The 23101-nt window shown below is 40.1% G+C and overlaps 1 protein-coding gene across 3 annotated transcripts in view; it reads left to right on the top strand.

Moving 5' to 3' along the window:
- The window catches only part of LOC138309578 (PHD finger protein 20-like protein 1), a 31659-nt gene extending 9692 nt beyond the window's left edge, over window positions 1-21967 (top strand). Inside the window, exons 9-22 of one of the 3 annotated variants that reach the window (XM_069250804.1) lie at window positions 1355-1677; window positions 5236-5332; window positions 6164-6268; window positions 7142-7279; window positions 7981-8250; window positions 9803-9934; window positions 11122-11282; window positions 11731-11830; window positions 12171-12369; window positions 19493-20124; window positions 20160-20166; window positions 20202-20370; window positions 20687-20792; window positions 21073-21967. In XM_069250804.1, coding sequence (XP_069106905.1) covers window positions 1355-1677; window positions 5236-5332; window positions 6164-6268; window positions 7142-7279; window positions 7981-8250; window positions 9803-9934; window positions 11122-11282; window positions 11731-11830; window positions 12171-12369; window positions 19493-20124; window positions 20160-20166; window positions 20202-20370; window positions 20687-20792; window positions 21073-21224 — 2591 coding nt within the window. In that variant the 3' untranslated portion in view covers window positions 21225-21967. The remainder of the gene's footprint in view (window positions 1-1354; window positions 1678-5235; window positions 5333-6163; window positions 6269-7141; window positions 7280-7980; window positions 8251-9802; window positions 9935-11121; window positions 11283-11730; window positions 11831-12170; window positions 12370-19492; window positions 20125-20159; window positions 20167-20201; window positions 20371-20686; window positions 20793-21072) is intronic. The other 2 variants (XM_069250805.1, XM_069250806.1) reach the window with 2 other exon arrangements.
- The last annotated feature ends 1134 nt before the right edge of the window (window positions 21968-23101 follow it).

The raw sequence follows: 23101 nt of genomic DNA on the forward strand, positions 1-23101 counted from the left end.
CTCAGGTCAAAGGTTAACCCAGGTAAAAAGTCGGCTAAGCTTTGCAATACTAGACAAACATCCAGAAAAAAATAATTAGATTATATATGATTTTACTAATGTTGAAATGTTGTTTGCAAATGATGGGTACGTATACAAGAAGTATAGATTTAAATTCAAACATCTTCTGAGTAAATCATATAAGTTTTAAGCATGACTAGGAAAAGTTGCACAAGTTTTTTATTTACTTGGATCCTTTGCATTCCCAGAAAGGCTTTATTGTCCAAGCAAGCTTTGACACAATCTTAGTCTTACACTTACTTATATTAGACTGACATTCACTAGCCTTGTCTATGGAATTCAATTAGAAGTTTGCATGTAAAAATTCATAAAATAAAAGTTCTTATTTTCTTTCGAAGTCTAGATCTGATGTTGACCAATTGGACCAGATACCCATTTTTCAAATCATCCTTTTCTGAAGTTTGAATTCTGACTAAAGCTTAATATGTTCCAAGCATTGCTTATATTTTAAGTTTGACCTTGCACTATTTTTAATTAATTTCTAAAACCTTTAAAGCAGATGACTGCTTATCTTAAGTTTGGATTTGTATTTGATCAGAAGTATTTTACCAATACTGTTTTAGATGTTACGTTTTGGCGCCGCACTGCAGCTTATATTGACTGTTTCCCTTGGCCGATGCTTGTTTTGTTTGTCTGCTGCTGTAGTGGCTAACACTATTTGTTATTATATACATTGATATGCTATTAAATAATGTCCCATCTCAGTTGCAGGTTAAGTTTAATCACCTATCATTTCGGAAAGATTCGCTAAGTTTAAATCACTTTGTCGATAAAAGCCTCTAACATTTTGATTAGTATCTTAAGTAATCTATATGGGGATGCACATTTTATCATGCATAACAATAATGGTGATTTAGATTCACGGTTTTGAGTCTTATTGTTCTACTGTCTCAGTGTGTAAGCTGCCATGACCCTATAGCGAGCTTCAAGAGAGTTCATCTCCACATAAACACATTTGATATCCTCCCATTGTCTCCTGTTTTACCGCTGATTTTTGTCCGCTAACCTCCGCCAGTACTTGCACTACCCGCCAGCATGTTTTATATGTGTCACCAAAACCACCCAAAGTATTGAATAAACGATTCATGGAATATACTGGAGAGTAGCAGTAAGTTTCTGTAATAGATCCAGCGTGTATTGTTCACAAGAGATTCTTTGCAAATGAAATGTGAACATTTTATTCAGGGATAAACCAAACGTCTCAAGAAGTATCATATATACTTTGTTTCACACCATGTCATGAACTATCCATGCAGTTTATGTATTTTACAAAGATTGCTTCATCATTATTCAGATGCAGCGATCACTGAACAAAAGTCACAGCAGAAAGATGGGGCTATACAGAAACCAAGGAAACGTCCTTCAGTAGAGGTCTCCAAACGGAAAAGGAGAGAAACAACGGACGGACAGCCCCCAAAACGAAACAAAGAGACCGGCATGATACGCAAACGGAGTGCCAGTACGACAGTGTCGAAGAAGAAGTTGATTGTAGCAGGGTCATTTTTTGCACGGCGAGAACGTTCTGACTCTGACTCTGTAAGTGTGAAGTCTTCGTTTACTGGAGCAGGCTCACTGTACACTGGGGAGACTGCTGATAGGTCAAGGACACCACTAAAGGTCAGGGGTCAAGGTCAGGGGGTTACATTGATCTCACCATCTTTCTGTTTTATGAATGTTTACAAAATTAAAAAGAATATGTGGTTTATAAGTGGAGTTTGCTTAACTTTTAAGCATCTTTTGTCATATCTTGAAATATTTGAACTTTTAGAAGAAAAGTTTGGATTTGTCACATCTTAACAGGTATGCATGTTGACATTATATAAAAAGAGTTGAATTTTGATTAAGATAAAATATGTGGATTAGTAATTACCAATGTGTCTTACAACAGAAAGATAAGAGGGAGATGTTGCATGTCGGTGTTGTGTGGTATGCAATTTGTATTACGTTAGAGTACAATAATGGTATCTCCAGATCTAACATAAATACCCAGGTAGTTCATAATTCTGACGAGGTGGCATCTTTGGACTATCCTGTCAATGGCTGAGGTTCTCTCTGTAAGGTACATGTATAGGGTAGTACTAGTCATTTGGTGTCATCCTAAAAAAATCAGTTAGTAAATGAATTACGTATTCGCCATAAGTAGCACCCAGGAAATGAATTACGTATTCACCATAAGTAGCACCCAGGGGAGACCATCTTCAAAAAACTGCTACATAGAGGGCTGCTTATTACTGAACCAAAACGTATATTTCAACTCTTTATGTAATCATGACATGTTAACCTTTTAGAGTAAACATGTCTATTACCCTTTGAGATGTATGATTATGTTCTGATTCCCACGTAAAAGACTTACAAATTCATGTAATATGGGATACAATACTGATGTAAGAGGCATGTAGTTATAAAACATTGTTACAAATTCATGTAATATGGGATACAATACTGATGTAAGAGGCATGTAGTTATAAAACATTGTTACAAATTCATGTAATATGGGATAAAACATTGTTACAAATTCATGTAATATGGGATACAATACTGATGTAAGAGGCATGTAGTTATAAAACATTGTTACAAATTCATGTAATATGGGATACAATACTGATGTAAGAGGCATGTAGTTATAAAACATTGTTACAAATTCATGTAATATGGGATACAATACTGATGTAAGAGGCATGTAGTTATAAAACATTGTTAATGCATGGGATGGGGGCCGGCCGGGCGTTTATGAAACTTAAAACTACAACAGAAAAAGGAAGGAGCGCTTACATTGAGAGAGGCGCTAATCATGGCAAATGTAGTACCACTCATATGACTTTGCTTGTTGCTGGACATGGTCAGAATAACTTAATTTCTTATGTTACACTCATTTCTATTGGTAAGAAGTTTGAGGTTATTTTTTCAATGACTGAAAGAATTATACATCGTGTTTTATGCATGATGTCATACATATATATAGAGAACTGTCTATGAAGAGTGTCCTTCCGTTTCTTTGTCTATGTCTTTATAAACCCAAATGATATTGAGAATAATGATTAATTATCCATTTTGTCAGAATTATGTATTGGGCATGTTACTAATTTTACTGTCTGCATGACTGCCTATATCTACTCTGTAGTTGATTTATCTTACTGATACTGTCTCTTCCTATTCTAAACAAGAGTTATATTGTTCCATATTACAATTGTCTTCCCATATATAACAGTGGTATTTGTCCTTATGTCAGATTTATCTTCCCATATATAACAGTGGTATTTGCCCTTATGTCAGATTTATCTTCCCATATATAACAGTGGTATTTGCCCTTATGTCAGATTTATCTTCCCATATATAACAGTGGTATTTGTCCTTATGTCAGATTTATCTTCCCATATATAACAGTGGTATTTGCCCTCATGTCCGATTTATCTTCCCATATATAACAGTGGTATTTGCCCTCATGTCTGATTTATCTTCCCATATATAACAGTGGTATTTGCCCTCATGTCCGATTTATCTTCCCATATATAACAGTGGTATTTGTCCTTATGTCAGATTTATCTTCCCATATATAACAGTGATATTTGTCCTTATGTCAGATTCATCTTCCCATATATAACAGTGGTATTTGTCCTTATGTCAGATTCATCTTCCCATATATAACAGTGATATTTGTCCTTATGTCAGATTTATCTTCCCATTTATAACAGTGATATTTGTCCTTATGTCAGATTCATCTTCCCATATATAACAGTGATATTTGTCCTTATGTCAGATTTATCTTCCCATATATAACAGTGATATTTGTCCTTATGTCAGATTTATCTTCCCATATATAACAGTGGTATTTGTCCTTATGTCAGATTTATCTTCCCATATATAACAGTGATATTTGTCCTTATGTCAGATTCATCTTCCCATATATAACAGTGATATTTGTCCTTATGTCAGATTCATCTTCCCATATATAACAGTGGTATTTGTCCTTATGTCAGATTTATCTTCCCATATATAACAGTGGTATTTGTCCTTATGTCAGATTCATCTTCCCATATATAACAGTGGTATTTGTCCTTATGTCAGATTCATCTTCCCATATATAACAGTGGTATTTGTCCTTATGTCAGATTTATCTTCCCATATATAACAGTGGTATTTGTCCTTATGTCAGATTTATCTTCCCATATATAACAGTGGTATTTGTCCTTATGTCAGATTTATCTTCCCATATATAACAGTGGTATTTGTCCTTATGTCAGATTCATCTTCCCATATATAACAGTGGTATTTGTCCTTATGTCAGATTTATCTTCCCATATATAACAGTGGTATTTGTCCTTATGTCAGATTTATCTTCCCATATATAACAGTGGTATTTGTCCTTATGTCAGATTTATCTTCCCATATATAACAGTGGTATTTGCCCTTATGTCAGATTCATCTTCCCATATATAACAGTGGTATTTGCCCTTATGTCAGATTTATCTTCCCATATATAACAGTGGTATTTGCCCTTATGTCAGATTTATCTTCCCATATATAACAGTGGTATTTGTCCTTATGTCAGATTTATCTTCCCATATATAACAGTGGTATTTGCCCTTATGTCAGATTTATCTTCCCATATATAACAGTGGTATTTGCCCTTATGTCAGATTTATCTTCCCATATATAACAGTGGTATTTGTCCTTATGTCAGATTCATCTTCCCATATATAACAGTGGTATTTGTCCTTATGTCCGATTTATCTTCCCATATATAACAGTGGTATTTGTCCTTAGGTCAGATTCATCTTCCCATATATAACAGTGGTATTTGTCCTTATGTCCGATTTATCTTCCCATATATAACAGTGGTATTTGCCCTTATGTCAGATTCATCTTCCCCTTAAACAGAGTTATCTGCCTTTGTGTGTAGATATTGACTGTGAGCAAAACTTTTTTCTGTGAAATAGATCACTTACAAACAGATGATGCCACAATTGGACGTACACACAAGGACAGATGATTAAAACTGTCATCCAAAATGTTGTATACAAATACTTTTTCTGTATGACCTTATGTAAATAATTATATAACTTTTGGTAATCTTGATCGTTTTTAGATGAATGATCTTAGAATCACTTACAGAATTTATGTGGAATGACCATAAATTGATAGAAGATTAAATTTATATTATGTAACCATTAACAGGTAGATGTGAGGCCACAGACCCCAGCAGATAAACCTGTGACTCCCAGTCTGGATGGTCAGGAACCTGTACCCACCTCTACAGCTACTGTAGCACCGGGTAATTATAGTAATTACATATTATGCAAGTTCTTGTTTGCACATCCAGGATTCTGTGCCCTCCTCCCCAGCTGTTCTTGCATCTGTTATGTAAATGAGAGCAGTCTTGCAGCTTGTTCTTATATAACCTCCTACTAAAGGCCCACTACCTTTCCGGAGCAAAATATATAGATTTCTTAAAAACATTAATAACCTCAGAAAATATATACCTATGGCCTAAGATGAGGTTACAACACCAAACATATGCAAGATTTCCTGCGTAATATATGATAACAATGGAGAGTCATTTCGCTGTTTTACCGTCTGCCGCAGTGATAGCCAACTACCGCGCGGTATTTAGGACGACGGGGGGAAACATAAGACGACCCGCGTTATGAAAATTAACATTTTATTTATTTTAATTAAATTGTTTAGGAGGTGATAATAAGTGTAGTATTAACGTTAAGTTAATAACTTTTGCAACTCTACAAAATTACCATTCTCGTTTTGCATTCCCATTTTAAAAATCAAAAACCGTTTCAGAAAGGTAGTGGGCCTTTAACAGCAAGGGTCGCCAGGGTCATATAGAAATGTGCTGAGTTTAGGAGGTGGAAGAAAGCTGGAGATTTGGTAGAAAAACACTGTCCAATAGTCATTGCCTACTACTCGAAGGTGGAAGGCCAGCAGTAATAAGCTGGAACACTTTAACAACTCTACCAAAGTGTTACCAATAATATGTTCCCACTATAGTTCTCCACCTCTGGGTGTCTCAGGAAACTCCGGGCTAAACATGTTAATTCTTGTTATTACTTTTCATGCTTCAGAGTAACATAAAATGTCTCGTCTCTTCCAGCTCAAACTGTGTCTGTGACACCCAAGCAGCCACTCCCCCAGAAACCAGACCCAGTGCCCGGGGTCGGGGTCGAGGTCGCCTCAGGACCTGCAGTTGTCGCCAAACGTAAGCATGCTCAAAATCCACTGAATTTGGATCATTAGGTGATTAATATGACAATTTTTAATAAGGAAATCATCATTTAAGCATTCAATCCTTCTTGGTGGATTTATGGTCCTATAATGGGACTCATTCACGTACCATATGATACCCGATAACGTTTGTGCAGGACTATTGTTTCTATTGGTGATGGAATGACGTCAAATCGTGGGATAACGTCATTTCAGCGGGAAGATTACAAAGAGTTACGTTCCATCACCACTGAAGATACTTGTTCCACACAAACGTTATCGGGTATCACGTGGTACGTGAATTAGTCCCATACTCCCAGGATTGCAGATAAATTGAATAACACACATGGCGTGTTATGATTAATTTGAAAATTCATTTCAAAACATTATTAAAATTAATTGGATATTTAAAATTTAGTTCTTAAATTATGAGAGATTTTTTTCAAATCATTTCTCTGGTCAAGTTTTCATCAATATTTTCATAATTTCATCAATCTGTTATTTAATAGATGAATATGTCTGATATTTAAAACCAAAAAAAAAAAATTATACTTAATTTACCTGTGATACATTTAATACAAAAAAATGGTAATTAATTTATCTGTGATTAATTATTAAGGAAAAAATATAATTAATTTACCTGCGATACTTTGAAAACAAAAAATATTCAATAATTAATTTACCTGCATTACATTTAAAGCAAAGAAGATATTTCAATATTTTTTTTAACTGCAAAAAAAGACAAAAAAATATTTTGATAATTTATTTACCTGCGACACAATTAAAACAAAAAGATATTTTGATGATTATTTACCTGCGATATACGGTATTTAAAACAAAAAATATAATTAATACACTTCTGATACAGGTGAAAAAAAAGCCAGGAGACGTACAGCGTCACCATCTATATCTGAGGCCAGTAGTACTAGTGAATCACAGACTGAGCTCATTGAAGGAACACAGGCCAGGAAACGTAGTCGCTCTAAGGAAAAAGAAAAAGAAAAAGGTAGTATAGACTATCAATTCTGATTCGGCAGTTATAATCGTGACCAAACATTGTATGAATATGTCATGTTGATGCAAATCATATTGCAATTAATGAAAGTATAAATTCAAAGTTATTGTAAGCCAAATTATTTTTATGTGTGATTTATTTTCGCATATTTTGCAAGTTATTAGAAACAAAATAAATCACTGCAAAAAACTCAACTACAAGTACGTACGGTAAGATTGTTTACCTGTAAACCACAAAGTTTTAATTGCCAAGAAAATCCGAAATCGAGTCACTGTAAAAATTAGTTGGATTACAGTAATGAACGTTTTTGTTGGAGGTAAAATCTTTTTATGTAAAAGTCATGGACTAATCAAACTCTAGTTATTTCTCATTTCTATTTTAAATGATTATACATAATATCCTGTATTACTGAATATATTGTTCTATGATTCTTTGAAAGAAATTTAGGAAGTGTTAAAGTAAAATGATTTGAATGAAATGTTTCCGGAATTATCGTAGTTGTGGACCCATTTTTTTTAGCAAATATCACCAACATTTGTCACTGAATTTATTTCCATAAAATTAATGTAACTGTTCTTTAAAGTTTTGACTTAAGTCTGTATTTAACTTATAATAAGTTTATTTCGAGAAATCAGTTCCTAGTCATCCAAAACACACCATGAAATGAAGCTATGAACATTTCTGTTATTCAGCAGCTCCACTGAGTCAGCTGTCACCGAGTGCGACCGTAACATCACAGACTCAGACCCAGGTCGCCGCTCCTATCATCACTGGGGTACCAAAGAAAGCTTTCATTATAGAGCAGGACCACAACCACTTCAAGTGTGTGTTTGAGGGCTGTAACAAGGCCTTCCGTAAGGAGAATCTTCTCGACAGTCACATCAAATACTATCACTGTGATGACACCAAGAAACACACTGTACCACAGCCAACTCGCAAACGCCGCAAGACCACCAGTATCTGTACGTATGTCAAAGTTACCAAGTTATAAGTATGGTATTTCACAATTACAGAAATGTTTAGAGAAACCCATCCTTAGGCCCTGATGTTGTCGCACTACCCCTGGGAACATTAGAGAAACCCATCCTTAGGCCCTGATGTTGTCGCACTACCCCTGGGAACATTAGAGAAACCCATCCTTAGGCCCTGATGTTGTCGCACTACCCCTGGGAACATTAGAGAAACCCATCCTTAGGCCCTGATGTTGTCGCACTACCCCTGGGAACATTAGAGAAACCCATCCTTAGGCCCTGATGTTGTCGCACTACCCCTGGGAACATTAGAGAAACTCATCCTGCCCTGATGTTGTCGCACTACCCCTGGGAACATTAGAGAAACCCATCCTTAGGCCCTGATGTTGTCGCACTACCCCTGGGAACATTAGAGAAACCCATCCTTAGGCCCTGATGTTGTCGCACTACCCCTGGGAACATTAGAGAAACCCATCCTTAGGCCCTGATGTTGTCGCACTACCCCTGGGAACATTAGAGAAACCCATCCTTAGGCCCTGATGTTGTCGCACTACCCCTGGGAACATTAGAGAAACCCATCCTTAGGCCCTGATGTTGTCGCACTACCCCTGGGAACATTAGAGAAACCCATCCTTAGGCCCTGATGTTGTCGCACTACCCCTGGGAACATTAGAGAAACCCATCCTTAGGCCCTGATGTTGTCGCACTACCCCTGGGAACATTAGAGAAACCCATCCTTAGGCCCTGATGTTGTCGCACTACCCCTGGGAACATTAGAGAAACCCATCCTTAGGCCCTGATGTTGTCGCACTACCCCTGGGAACATTAGAGAAACCCATCCTTAGGCCCTGATGTTGTCGCACTACCCCTGGGAACATTAGAGAAACCCATCCTTAGGCCCTGATGTTGTCGCACTACCCCTGGGAACATTAGAGAAACCCATCCTTAGGCCCTGATGTTGTCGCACTACCCCTGGGAACATTAGAGAAACCCATCCTTAGGCCCTGATGTTGTCGCACTACCCCTGGGAATTTGCCCCCTGGGAACATTAGAGAAACCCATCCTTAGGCCCTGATGTTGTCGCACTACCCCTGGGAACATTAGAGAAACCCATCCTTAGGCCCTGATGTTGTCGCACTACCCCTGGGAACATTAGAGAAACCCATCCTTAGGCCCTGATGTTGTCGCACTACCCCTGGGAACATTAGAGAAACCCATCCTTAGGCCCTGATGTTGTCGCACTACCCCTGGGAACATTAGTGAAACCCATCCTTAGGCCCTGATGTTGTCGCACTACACCTGGGAACATAGGTTACATTTGCTGCGGTTCTAATGAAAATTCATAACATTGCTCATCTATGAGCAAGTATGTTAGTTATTGGAACTCTTGTGTAAGAAAAACGAAAAAAGCATACAATAGTAACAGTCCATCACTCTTTCAATCCATGATAGCATCAATTGATTAAGATCGTTTCATTCAGTAAATTTGGTATTCCTTTATTGAAAACAAACATTGTTTAGACATGTTTCTCTTACATTGTAGGTTCCACAGACTCGGATGTGTCCTGTTCCTCGAAGCAGACGACGCCTGTCAGTAAGGGTCTACAGTTGGATGTTGGAGCCACTACACTAACACCTGATGTCCCGGACTGTGTTACCGTGGATATTGTCGAAGGTACATCTGAAATGAAAACTTTATCTTTTTGGTTTAATTTTCATACATTTGTGTGTAGTCATACTTAAGGTGCTCCACCGCTGACAAATGGTATTTTTAGCTCGCCTATTCGAAGAAAAGGGGGAGCTAATGTTGTCACCCCGGCGTCGGCGTCAGCGTTGGTGTCCCATTTCACGTTAAAGTTTTTGAGCAAGTTTCTGTTTCGTCAATTGTTTAAGCTTAAGTCATCATAAATGTTTATAATTTTATTTTCCTAATGTGTATGGATGCTGAACGTGATAATACAACCAATTTGGGAGCTAATGTTGTCACCCCGGCGTCGGCGTCAGCGTTGGCGTCCCATTTCACGTTAAAGTTTTTGAGCAAGTTTCTATTTTGTCTATTGTTTAAGCTTAAGTCATCATAAATGTTTATGATTTTATTTTCCTAATGTGTATGGATGCTGAACGTGATAATACAACCAATTTGGGGCCCTTTAGGGGGTTTTTGAGTCTGTTAATTTGTCATATTTCCATATTAAAGTTTTTGAGCAAGTTTCTATTTTGTCAATTGTTTAAGCATAAGTCATCATAAATGTTTATGATTTTATTTTCCTAATGTGTATGGATGCTGAACGTGATAATACAACCAATTTGGGGCCCTTTAGGGGTTTTTTGAGTCTGTTAATTTGTCATATTTCCATGTTTAAATAGTAAATACTTGAACATCAACTTCTTCTGAATAGGCGAGCTTTGCTGTTCTCCAACAGCTCTTGTTTCACTATCGAAAATAGTATTGGAGGATTTGGTATTTTTCCTCAGTTACTTACTTTACACCATTACCACCATTGGAAAGTTTGAGCTTCTAATTTTATTTCAAGATAAAAATATAAGAAATAATTAATTGCATCCCGAAAAATTCTGTGGCACTATGTTCTATATAGAATAAAGTTCTGACTGCGATTGCACAAAAAGCAAAATCAATTATTTTATATTATTTTTTGTGTTAATTAGACACATATATCTGTCGGCGGTGGAGCATCTTTAATGCTTTATTTTCTTTCACCATGCCACATGCCATATTTCTGTAAGTGCCTATATTAAATTCATTCTTATTGTTTCTAGCAAATTTAGAATATGTAGTGTGTAGGTCATAGCCTGAGTGTAAATTGAAGTGTAAGTAACAGTATTTAATTTGATGTTGTACAGAAGACATGGACATCAAAACAGCTGACCTTAAACACCAGAGGACCTGTAGTCAGGATACCACGGCAACGGAGGACTCCATAGAGACAGAGGACGAGCTGAGTAAGGACGAGGTGGTCAACTGTATCTGTTTGTTTAACGAGGAGAATGGACTCATGATCCAGGTAATACCAAGATAACAAGGGAGATAATTTTCATACCAAGGGAAATAATCATTCTTTAAAAGGGAGATAATTACTCTTACCAGGGGATATACTATCACTCTTGCCAGGACAGATATTTCATGCTTAAGATGGAGATGATTAGTATAAGAAAGAGACCTTATGATAAAGACTGGTCTGCTCAAACTATCCATCTATTAAAATTCTTCGATTTGCAGAGATCTTTATTTTCTTGTTGGAATATCCTTTGCTATAAAAAAACAGTGACCATATAATAGTTGAAGCTCAACGTTCAGAAATGGCACTTTGTTTCACCCTATTGCAATTGTGTTGAAAATTAGTTAACACTTTTGTTGAAACATTTCTGGAGATAACACATTTAACCTTAGCTTATAAATTTAACTAAAATGTTTGATGATCTGTGCAGTAAAGAAAGATTTCTTTATTTCAGTGTGATGTTTGTTTGTGCTGGCAACATGCTGTCTGTTTTGATTTGACAGTTGAGACCTTACCTAAGAAATACATCTGCTTTGTTTGTTCAGATCCTACAGGTAATACAGATAAAAGTCAGACAGAGCTGCACAAAAATTACTGTTAAGTCTTATCACACAGAGAATACTATAATTAAACTCATAGGTTAGCTAAACTTTATTGAAATTTCTATATAGGTATCAGTTTTGTTTATCCTGTTAACTTTTCAGAATTAAAGATATTACATTAAGAAATATTTGAAAATCAAAAACATGGCTTCATATCACACTTGTTTATAGACTCTAGACTAAGTTTTTAACCATAGTTATCCACTGTTCTCTGCTGTATACTTGTACTTGTAAGTGAATTCTATCTTTCTGTGTTTGCTTCGTTGCTCATTTCTCTTGATCCGATTGACAGGAGTTAGAGAAAGCTGTCGGTACATTCACGAACAAGATTGGATCAAACATGGAAATCTCACCAAGTTTGGATTTTTAAATTACCAAGATCGCGACGTACGGAAAGCGGGGACGATTCAGGCCACGTGTGGTCTAGTGGCGGACGTCAATAACATCAACACAGTACTACACAGTCTAAAGGAGGAAATCAAACTGTCCAAGTATGTATACTCTCCCTCCCCTCCATCAAACCCCTACCATCCACACGGTCTCAAAGAGGAAATCAAACTGTCCAAGTATGTATACTCTCCCTCCCCTCCATCAACCCCCTACCATCCCCACAGTCTCAAAGAGGAAATCAAACTATCCAAGTATGTATACTCTCCCTCCCCTCCATCAACCCCCTACCATCCCCACGGTCTCAAAGAGGAAATCAAACTGTCCAAGTATGTATACTCTCCCTCCCCTCCATCAACCCCCTACCATCCCCACGGTCTCAAAGAGGAAATCAAACTGTCCAAGTATGTATACTCTCCCTCCCCTCCATCAACCCCCTACCATCCCCACGGTCTCAAAGAGGAAATCAAACTGTCCAAGTATGTATACTCTCCCTCCCCTCCATCAACCCCCTACCATCCCCACGGTCTCAAAGAGGAAATCAAACTGTCCAAGTATGTATACTCTCCCTCCCCTCCATCAACCCCCTACCATCCCCACGGTCTCAAAGAGGAAATCAAACTGTCCAAGTATGTATACTCTCCCTCCCCTCCATCAACCCCCTACCATCCCCACGGTCTCAAAGAGGAAATCAAACTGTCCAAGTATGTATACTCTCCCTCCCCTCCTCAACCCCTACCATCCCCACGTCTCAAAGGGAATAAACCCCAAGTGTATACTCTCCTCCTCCATCACCCCTACCATCCCACGGTCTCAAAGAGGAAATCAAACTGTCCAAGTATGTATACTCTCCCTCCCCTCCATCAACCCCCTACCATCCCCACGGTCTCAAAGAGGAAATCAAACTGTCCAAGTATGTATACTCTCCCTCCCCTCCATCAACCCTCTACCATCCCCACGGTCTCAAAGAGGAAATCAAACTGTCCAAGTATGTATACTCTCCCTCCCCTCCATCAACCCCCTACCATCCCCACGGTCTCAAAGAGGAAATCAAACTGTCCAAGTATGTATACTCTCCCTCCCCTCCATCAACCCTCTACCATCCCCACGGTCTCAAAGAGGAAATCAAACTGTCCAAGTATGTATACTCTCCCTCCCCTCCATCAACCCCCTACCATCCCCACGGTCTCAAAGAGGAAATCAAACTGTCCAAGTATGTATACTCTCCCTCCCCTCCATCAACCCCCTACCATTCCCCACGGTCTCAAAGAGGAAATCAAACTGTCCAAGTATGTATACTCTCCCTCCCCTCCATCAACCCCCTACCATCCCCACGGTCTCAAAGAGGAAATCAAACTGTCCAAGTATGTATACTCTCCCTCCCCTCCATCAACCCCCTACCATCCCCACGGTCTCAAAGGAAATCAAACTGTCCAAGTATGTATACTCTCCCTCCCCTCCATCAACCCCCTACCATCCCCACGGTCTCAAAGAGAAATCAAACTGTCCAAGTATGTATACTCTCCCTCCCCTCCATCAACCCCCTACCATCCCCACGGTCTCAAAGAGGAAATCAAACTGTCCAAGTATGTATACTCTCCCTCCCCTCCATCAACCCCCTACCATCCCCACGGTCTCAAAGAGGAAATCAAACTGTCCAAGTATGTATACTCTCCCTCCCCTCCATCAACCCCTACCATCCCCACGGTCTCAAAGAGGAAATCAAACTGTCCAAGTATGTATACTCTCCCTCCCCTCCATCAACCCCCTACCATCCCCACGGTCTCAAAGAGGAAATCAAACTGTCCAAGTATGTATACTCTCCCTCCCCTCCATCAACCCCCTACCATCCCCACGGTCTCAAAGAGGAAATCAAACTGTCCAAGTATGTATACTCTCCCTCCCCTCCATCAACCCCTACCATCCCCACGGTCTCAAAGAGGAAATCAAACTGTCCAAGTATGTATACTCTCCCTCCCCTCTCCATCAACCCCCTACCATCCCCACGGTCTCAAAGAGGAAATCAAACTGTCCAATTATGTATACTCTCCCTCCCCTCCATCAACCCCCTACCATCCCCACGGTCTCAAAGAGGAAATCAAACTGTCCAAGTATGTATACTCTCCCTCCCCTCCATCAACCCCCTACCATCCCCACGGTCTCAAAGAGGAAATCAAACTGTCCAATTATGTATACTCTCCCTCCCCTCCATCAACCCCCTACCATCCCCACGGTCTCAAAGAGGAAATCAAACTGTCCAAGTATGTATACTCTCCCTCCCCTCCATCAACCCCCTACCATCCCCACGGTCTCAAAGAGGAAATCAAACTGTCCAAGTATGTATACTCTCCCTCCCCTCCATCAACCCCCTACCATCCCCACGGTCTCAAAGAGGAAATCAAACTGTCCAAGTATGTATACTCTCCCTCCCCTCCATCAACCCCCTACCATCCCCACGGTCTCAAAGAGGAAATCAAACTGTCCAAGTATGTATACTCTCCCTCCCCTCCATCAACCCCCTACCATCCCCACGGTCTCAAAGAGGAAATCAAACTGTCCAAGTATGTATACTCTCCCTCCTCCCCTCCATCAACCCCCTACCATCCCCACGGTCTCAAAGAGGAAATCAAACTGTCCAAGTATGTATACTCTCCCTCCCCTCCATCAACCCCCTACCATCCCCACGGTCTCAAAGAGGAAATCAAACTGTCCAAGTATGTATACTCTCCCTCCCCTCCATCAACCCCCTACCATCCCCACGGTCTCAAAGAGGAAATCAAACTGTCCAAGTATGTATACTCTCCCTCCCCTCCATCAACCCCCTACCATCCCCACGGTCTCAAAGAGGAAATCAAACTGTCCAAGTATGTATACTCTCCCTCCCCTCCATCAACCCCCTACCATCCCCACGGTCTCAAAGAGGAAATCAAACTGTCCAAGTATGTATACTCTCCCTCCCCTCCATCAACCCCCTACCATCCCCACGGTCTCAAAGAGGAAATCAAACTGTCCAAGTATGTATACTCTCCCTCCCCTCCATCAACCCCCTACCATCCCCACGGTCTCAAAGAGGAAATCAAACTGTCCAAGTATGTATACTCTCCCTCCCCTCCATCAACCCCCCTACCATCCCCACGGTCTCAAAGAGGAAATCAAACTGTCCAAGTATGTATACTCTCCCTCCCCTCCATCAACCCCCTACCATCCCCACGGTCTCAAAGAGGAAATCAAACTGTCCAAGTATGTATACTCTCCCTCCCCTCCATCAACCCCCTACCATCCCCACGGTCTCAAAGAGGAAATCAAACTGTCCAAGTATGTATACTCTCCCTCCCCCACCATCAACCCCCTACCATCCCCCACGGTCTCAAAGAGGAAATCAAACTGTCCAAGTATGTATACTCTCCCTCCCCTCCATCAACCCCCTACCATCCCCACGGTCTCAAAGAGGAAATCAAACTGTCCAAGTATGTATACTCTCCCTCCCCTCCATCAACCCCCTACCATCCCCACGGTCTCAAAGAGGAAATCAAACTGTCCAAGTATGTATACTCTCCCTCCCCTCCATCAACCCCCTACCATCCCCACGGTCTCAAAGAGGAAATCAAACTGTCCAAGTATGTATATCTCTCCCTCCCTCCATCCCACGTCCATCAAACCCCCTCCTCCCTCCATCATCCCCCACGGTCTCAAAGAGGAAATCAAACTGTCCAAGTATGTATACTCTCCCTCCCCCCTCCATCAACCCCCTACCATCCATCCCCACGGTCTCAAAGAGGAAATCAAACTGTCCAAGTATGTATACTCTCCCTCCCCTCCATCAACCCCCTACCATCCCCACGGTCTCAAAGAGGAAATCAAACTGTCCAATGTATGTATACTCTCCCTCCCCTCCATCAACCCCCTACCATCCCCACGGTCTCAAAGAGGAAATCAAACTGTCCAAGTATGTATACTCTCCCTCCCCTCCATCAACCCCCTACCATCCCCACGGTCTCAAAGAGGAAATCAAACTGTCCAAGTATGTATACTCTCCCTCCCCCCTCCATCAAACCCCTACCATCCCCACGGTCTCAAAGAGGAAATCAAACTGTCCAAGTATGTATACTCTCCCTCCCCTCCATCAACCCCCTACCATCCCCACGGTCTCAAAGAGGAAATCAAACTGTCCAAGTATGTATACTCTCCCTCCCCTCCATCAACCCCCTACCATCCCCACGGTCTCAAAGAGGAAATCAAACTGTCCAAGTATGTATACTCTCCCTCCCCTCCATCAACCCCCTACCATCTCCACGGTCTCAAAGAGGAAATCAAACTGTCCAAGTATGTATACTCTCCCTCCCCTCCATCAACCCCCTACCATCCCCACGGTCTCAAAGAGGAAATCAAACTGTCCAAGTATGTATACTCTCCCTCCCCTCCATCAACCCCCTACCATCCCCACGGTCTCAAAGAGGAAATCAAACTGTCCAAGTATGTATACTCTCCCTCCCCTCCATCAACCCCCTACCATCCCCACGGTCTCAAAGAGGAAATCAAACTGTCCAAGTATGTATACTCTCCCTCCCCTCCATCAACCCCCTACCATCCCCCCAAAGGAATCAAACTTCCAAGAGAAACTCAACTGTCCAAGTATGTATACTCTCCCTCCCCTCCATCAACCCCCTACCATCCCCACGGTCTCAAAGAGGAAATCAAACTGTCCAAGTATGTATACTCTCCCTCCCCTCCATCAACCCCCTACCATCCCCACGGTCTCAAAGAGGAAATCAAACTGTCCAAGTATGTATACTCTCCCTCCCCTCCATCAACCCTCTACCATCCCCACGGTCTCAAAGAGGAAATCAAACTGTCCAAGTATGTATACTCTCCCTCCCCTCCATCAACCCCCTACCATCCCCACGGTCTCAAAGAGGAAATCAAACTGTCCAAGTATGTATACTCTCCCTCCCCTCCATCAACCCCCTACCATCCCCACGGTCTCAAAGAGGAAATCAAACTGTCCAAGTATGTATACTCTCCCTCCCCTCCATCAACCCCCTACCATCCCCACGGTCTCAAAGAGGAAATCAAACTGTCCAAGTATGTATACTCTCCCTCCCCTCCATCAACCCCCTACCATCCCCACGGTCTCAAAGAGGAAATCAAACTGTCCAAGTATGTATACTCTCCCTCCCCTCCATCAACCCCCTACCATCCCCACGGTCTCAAAGAGGAAATCAAACTGTCCAAGTATGTATACTCTCCCTCCCCTCCATCAACCCCCTACCATCCCCACGGTCTCAAAGAGGAAATCAAACTGTCCAAGTATGTATACTCTCCCTCCCCTCCATCAACCCCCTACCATCCCCACGGTCTCAAAGAGGAAATCAAACTGTCCAAGTATGTATACTCTCCCTCCCCTCCATCAACCCCCTACCATCCCCACGGTCTCAAAGAGGAAATCAAACTATCCAAGTATGTATACTCTCCCTCCCCTCCATCAACCCCCTACCATCCCCACGGTCTCAAAGAGGAAATCAAACTATCCAAGTATGTATACTCTCCCTCCCCTCCATCAACCCCCTACCATCCCCACGGTCTCAAAGAGGAAATCAAACTATCCAAGTATGTATACTCTCCCTCCCCTCCATCAACCCCTACCATCCCCACGTTCTCAAAGAGGAAATCAAACTATCCAAGTATGTATACTCTCCCTCCCCTCCATCAACCCCCTACCATCCCCACGGTCTCAAAGAGGAAATCAAACTATCCAAGTATGTATACTCTCCCTCCCCTCCATCAACCCTCTACCATCCCCACGTCTCAAAGAGGAAATCAAACTATCCAAGTATGTATACTCTCCCTCCCCTCCATCCCTCAAGAGGAAATCATCAACCCCCTACCATCCCCAGGGTCTCAAAGAGGAAATCAAACTGTCCAAGTATGTATACTCTCCCTCCCCTCCATCAACCCCCTACCATCCCCACGGTCTCAAAGAGGAAATCAAACTGTCCAATTATGTATACTCTCCCTCCCCTCCATCAACCCCCTACCATCCCCACAGTCTCAAAGAGGAAATCAAACTGTCCAAGTATGTATACTCTCACCTCCCTCCCACCCACCATCAAAGAGAAAACCATTCTACCACCCAATTAACTGAATGTGTTAGAGACACATTATTCCCCAGTCAATCTTGTCTCTGTTACTACTAGTAATAATGAAATCTGACCTATATGAAAACATTAACCTCTATCTAGATAAACAACATTGAAACACACACAGGTTCCACATCAAAATACACTTTTACACTGCCCTCCAAAATTCTGTTACATATGTTAAAATTTCCTGACAATTAATCTTCAAGAAAACTCTCAGAAAAGCAATTAATGAGTTAGAGAAGATTAACAAGATTGACATATTTCTGTACTTAAAGTATAAAAATGTATGTGTAACAACTTTTTAGGGCAGTATGTGTATTTATTATATACTGCGGGGTGCAAGGATTGTTGCTATGCTTTGCGGCACCTTCTTATTTTTGTGTCGACTGCAACGCAAGGGCGCCACTTAGGTATCACTATGTCGGCATCCTCATCATCTGTGTCCGGGAAATGGTTTCCGTGCGATAACTTTAATATTTATTTTCCGATTTCAACCAAATTTGATATATTGCTTTCTATTAATGTGATCTCGATTGAGTTCGATAATGGTCAAAATCAATCAATATTTGCAAGAGTTTAAGGACTTTGAAATCGTCAAACAGATAAATCTATTGTTTCCGCCCAATGACTTAAATATTTATTGTTCGATTTCAACCAAATTTGGTATAATGTTTTATATCAATGAGATCTTAGATGGGTTCTATACTGGTCAAAATCCGTGTATATTTGAAAAAGAGTTACAGGACTTTAAAATCGTCAAAACAGATAAATCTATGGTTTCCGCTCCATAACTTTACTATTTATTGTCCAATTTCAACCAAATTTGGTATTTTGCTTTATATTAATGAGATCTTGGAGCGGTTTGATACTGGTCAAAATCCATCAATATTTGCAAGAGTAACAGGACTTGATAACTTTACCTAATTATTAAGAATATTTTCAACGGTAAATAACTATTTTTGTGATGCTGTGCAAGCGACACCTCCACTTCCGTGGAATTCTTGTATTCTAATTTCAGCTATAGATTGTGTCATTCGATGTCATTCAGTATCTCAGAAGTAAAGTATTGTAAACTTTGTGATTACAGGGATCCTGAACACCCACAATTGAAGATGTGGATCACAGATTTAGACAGTGAGGAACTGTGTCCTGATGACAGTGGGCACGAAAGCTTCAACCAATCAAATCAGGTGACAGATAATAGTATTGATCAATCAGACACAGTGTTACATTCCAAAATGGACAAATCAGAATCAAATACAGAATCTCAGACATTACAAAAGGACCAATCACAATCAGGCTTACATCGTGAGATTCATTCCTCTGCTAACACTACTTCTCCAGCAGAACAGAATGGTGAGGAGGATGTTGTGGTGAAATCTGAGCCTGAAGAGATTCCCTCGACTGACAGTGCTGGGACAGTTAACGGAGGAGACAGTAGTGCTAGTGTAGTATCAGGGACAGACACCTCGACTGTAGACACAAAAACAGAGGCTACTGGTAGTCCTACAACAGTGACTCCTTCCCTGAGTCAATCTACGGTGGCTACGGTCACTCAGACCACAGTGAGTCAAAGCTCAGAGAGTCAGTCCACAAAAAATCCATCCACATTAAATCAGTCCACGAAACAGGAATCCACATCGAGTCAGTCAACAATAACTCAGAATACGGTGAGTCAATCAACTCAGAATACGGTGAGTCAATCAACTCATAATACAGGTGAGTCAATCAACTCAGAAACAGTGAGAATACAGTGAGTCAATCAACTCAAATACAGTGAGTCAATCAACTCAGTGATCAACTCAGAACACAGTGAGTCAATCAACTCAGAACACAGCGAGTCAGTCTTCAGCAAGCGAATCAACAGAAACACCAAAAGCGAGTCAATCTATAGAGAACAAAGCACCTGACAGGAAACCAGAGTCGGAATGTCAGACTGTAAAAGTGAAGGAAGAAGTTGTGGAGGTGAGTATTAGGATCGATGATTTAAGATTTTTGTTATCAATACAGCAGTGAAAGGCAGCTTTGATATCCACTGGATGCATGTGAAATCTTTGTTTGAATTTTACAAACTGTAATATTCATTAAATTTTAAAGTTAAATATGATTATGAAATAAATTTACCAGTACCGGTAATATAGATTTTAAATTCTGAAAAATATTATTAAATTATAACTTTTACATCTTTTCATTAAGCTTTAAACATTTGATTACTGACTGTAATTTGGTGTTACCAATCAGCATATCTAGACCATTGCATGCTAAATGTGTTTATTTTTAGCAGGAGGATCCATTTCAGCAGTGTCAGAACAATCTACTACAACACATTCTCAGAGTTCAAGGTCAGATCGATTCCCGCCTAGACATGCTGGAGGAACAGGTCACAGGTCAGTAGGTTAGGCGTTAAAGGTTGATAGTTCAAAGGTCAATGTATGGGCCATTATATTGTGGGCTACGGTTGGCTGACAGATCGTATAGTAAACTTCAAAGGTCAAAGTATTGTACTTCAATGTTAGGCCACCATGTTCAATAATCTGCACTCAATTTGAATGTTTTTCATTATTTGCACAGATTTGTAATTTAAATTAGAAGGAAACTCTTTTCTATATACATTTAGACTATACGTACTGTACTGAAATATATGGAACAGTTTCTTATCTCTTTCAGCATTGGAGGCCTCCGAGACAGGGAAGGGTGAGAACTCCAGCATACAGCCGGTACAGAACTCATTCATGGACATACTTACACTAAAGAAATCTCTACATATGTTACAGAGTGACCTTGTCAAGGTCAAACGCATGTCAGCCTATCATAGGTAGAAGGACCTTACACAAAATGTCAAGGTCATAAGTGTGCCAGGCTGTCATTGATAGCAAAAACCAATGGGCATTTTGTCAAGGTCAAAGCTATGTCAGCCTAGTGTTGATGGTGTACGTATACATTTACACAGCAGGAACAACAACCAGAATCAGCTGTTATAAACTCAGTGTGTGTAAAAGGTCACCGTGACCTCATCAACGGAAAACCATTTGTTGAAAGACAATGTTCAACAAGAGATGGTGATGTACAGCTGACTGATGAATGTAAGAACACTACAAGGACACCCAACCATCTTATTGAGGTTAAATATCTGTAACCTGCGATTGGATTATATCATAGTCAAGTTACTATCAAGTCAGAATGACCTAGCTTGTCAAGTTCAGGTGTCTGAATTTGATAGTGGAGAATTAATGTAGGCCACAATATGGACTTTGACCTTTCTCAAGGTCAAATTACTTTCAGGACTGTGTAACCTTTGTCAAGGTCAATCTAACACATAGCCAGGAGTTCTCGGACAAGATCTGTGTTGAAGTGTATGGTTTCATCATGATCATGATTGGACATTATAAGAAACAAAAGAGGAAAATATGTGATTCCCTTTCCAGGATTTGAGTAACATTATGAAGATCTCTATTTTGATTTATGATAACAGTTAGATGTTACTCAAGACAGCAAAAGTGTCAGTAATAATTACTTGAGAAGATCATTGAAGAAATTAAAATGCTTCATTTATTAATAATCATTGTTTTTTCAGACTTGTTTATTGATAACATTCTTCATATACTACTGTAAAACATGTTTATAACAAACATGCTTACAAAGACATTTTGGTTATAATGAAGTAATTTTTATTCCCCATTAATGTTCCAAATGTTTATAAAATGATCATGATATCATGATTCAAAGTGATTTTGTTGGTCCCCTGCGGTTTGTTATAACAGTGTTTTACTGTATAAACATACTTATTTTATCAATTGTGATATTTAGTGGTATATACCTCCCAGGACTGCTGCATTCCGGAGGAGGTATAGGCAAGTTATACAACTTCAACTCTTCTCCAGAAAAGGGGAGGGGTGCCGGCCAGCGCTTATTACGGTCAAAACAGCGAGTTAGAAATTGGTACATTTTTATCAAAATTGGGGCGTTTCAGGCCTGTATACCAGCTATATATAGCATATATGCTGCAGGGCTCCAGACAGGCTTACCGTGTAAGGGCTGTTCCAGCAAAACATATATGGCACCCAGGGAAGGCACTTTAAAAAAAAAAAATTATAATTTTTGGCGAGGATCACCTCGCCATTGTGATCGTGGTTGCAAAATTCTCTTTCAGTCAATTTCCTCAATATGATTGGCTTAGAACTTGCTCGCAGATACTAGCGCTCCTAACGGCAGTGTATTCAACAACTTTGATTTTACCGGGAATTTTAAATAGCAAAATTTTGAATATGAAAGTTACTGAAATAAGCGTATCTGTAATGTTGAAATAGGAGAAGTAGATAACTGCTTTCATATCCTTACCATACACACTATCCAAATGATCTTAGGTTGGAAAATTTTCACTTGAATTGTTTACAATGTATCTAGACTTTCCGTCCCGAAAATGTTGTTAACAATGCATGAAGACGTTTCGTCCCGAAAATGCTTCGCTTCGCCCCACGCGTTTTGTCCCTACTAGTGACAATTATCCCGCAACGGAAAAAATGAAATCAATGTTTCACCTCAAACATCAAAATTTTTACAATAATGATTTTTGTAATTTGAATCATATTAGTTCGGGAGCAAATAAATCTCAGGACGAAATGGAGATTTGTTTATCACGGCTGCGTTATGCCACATGTACGTGTAAATCCACAATGGAAGAAAGACAACTCTAAGA

The sequence above is a fragment of the Argopecten irradians genome, chromosome 15, assembly GCF_041381155.1.
Source record: "Argopecten irradians isolate NY chromosome 15, Ai_NY, whole genome shotgun sequence".
NCBI lineage: Eukaryota > Metazoa > Mollusca > Bivalvia > Pectinida > Pectinidae > Argopecten > Argopecten irradians.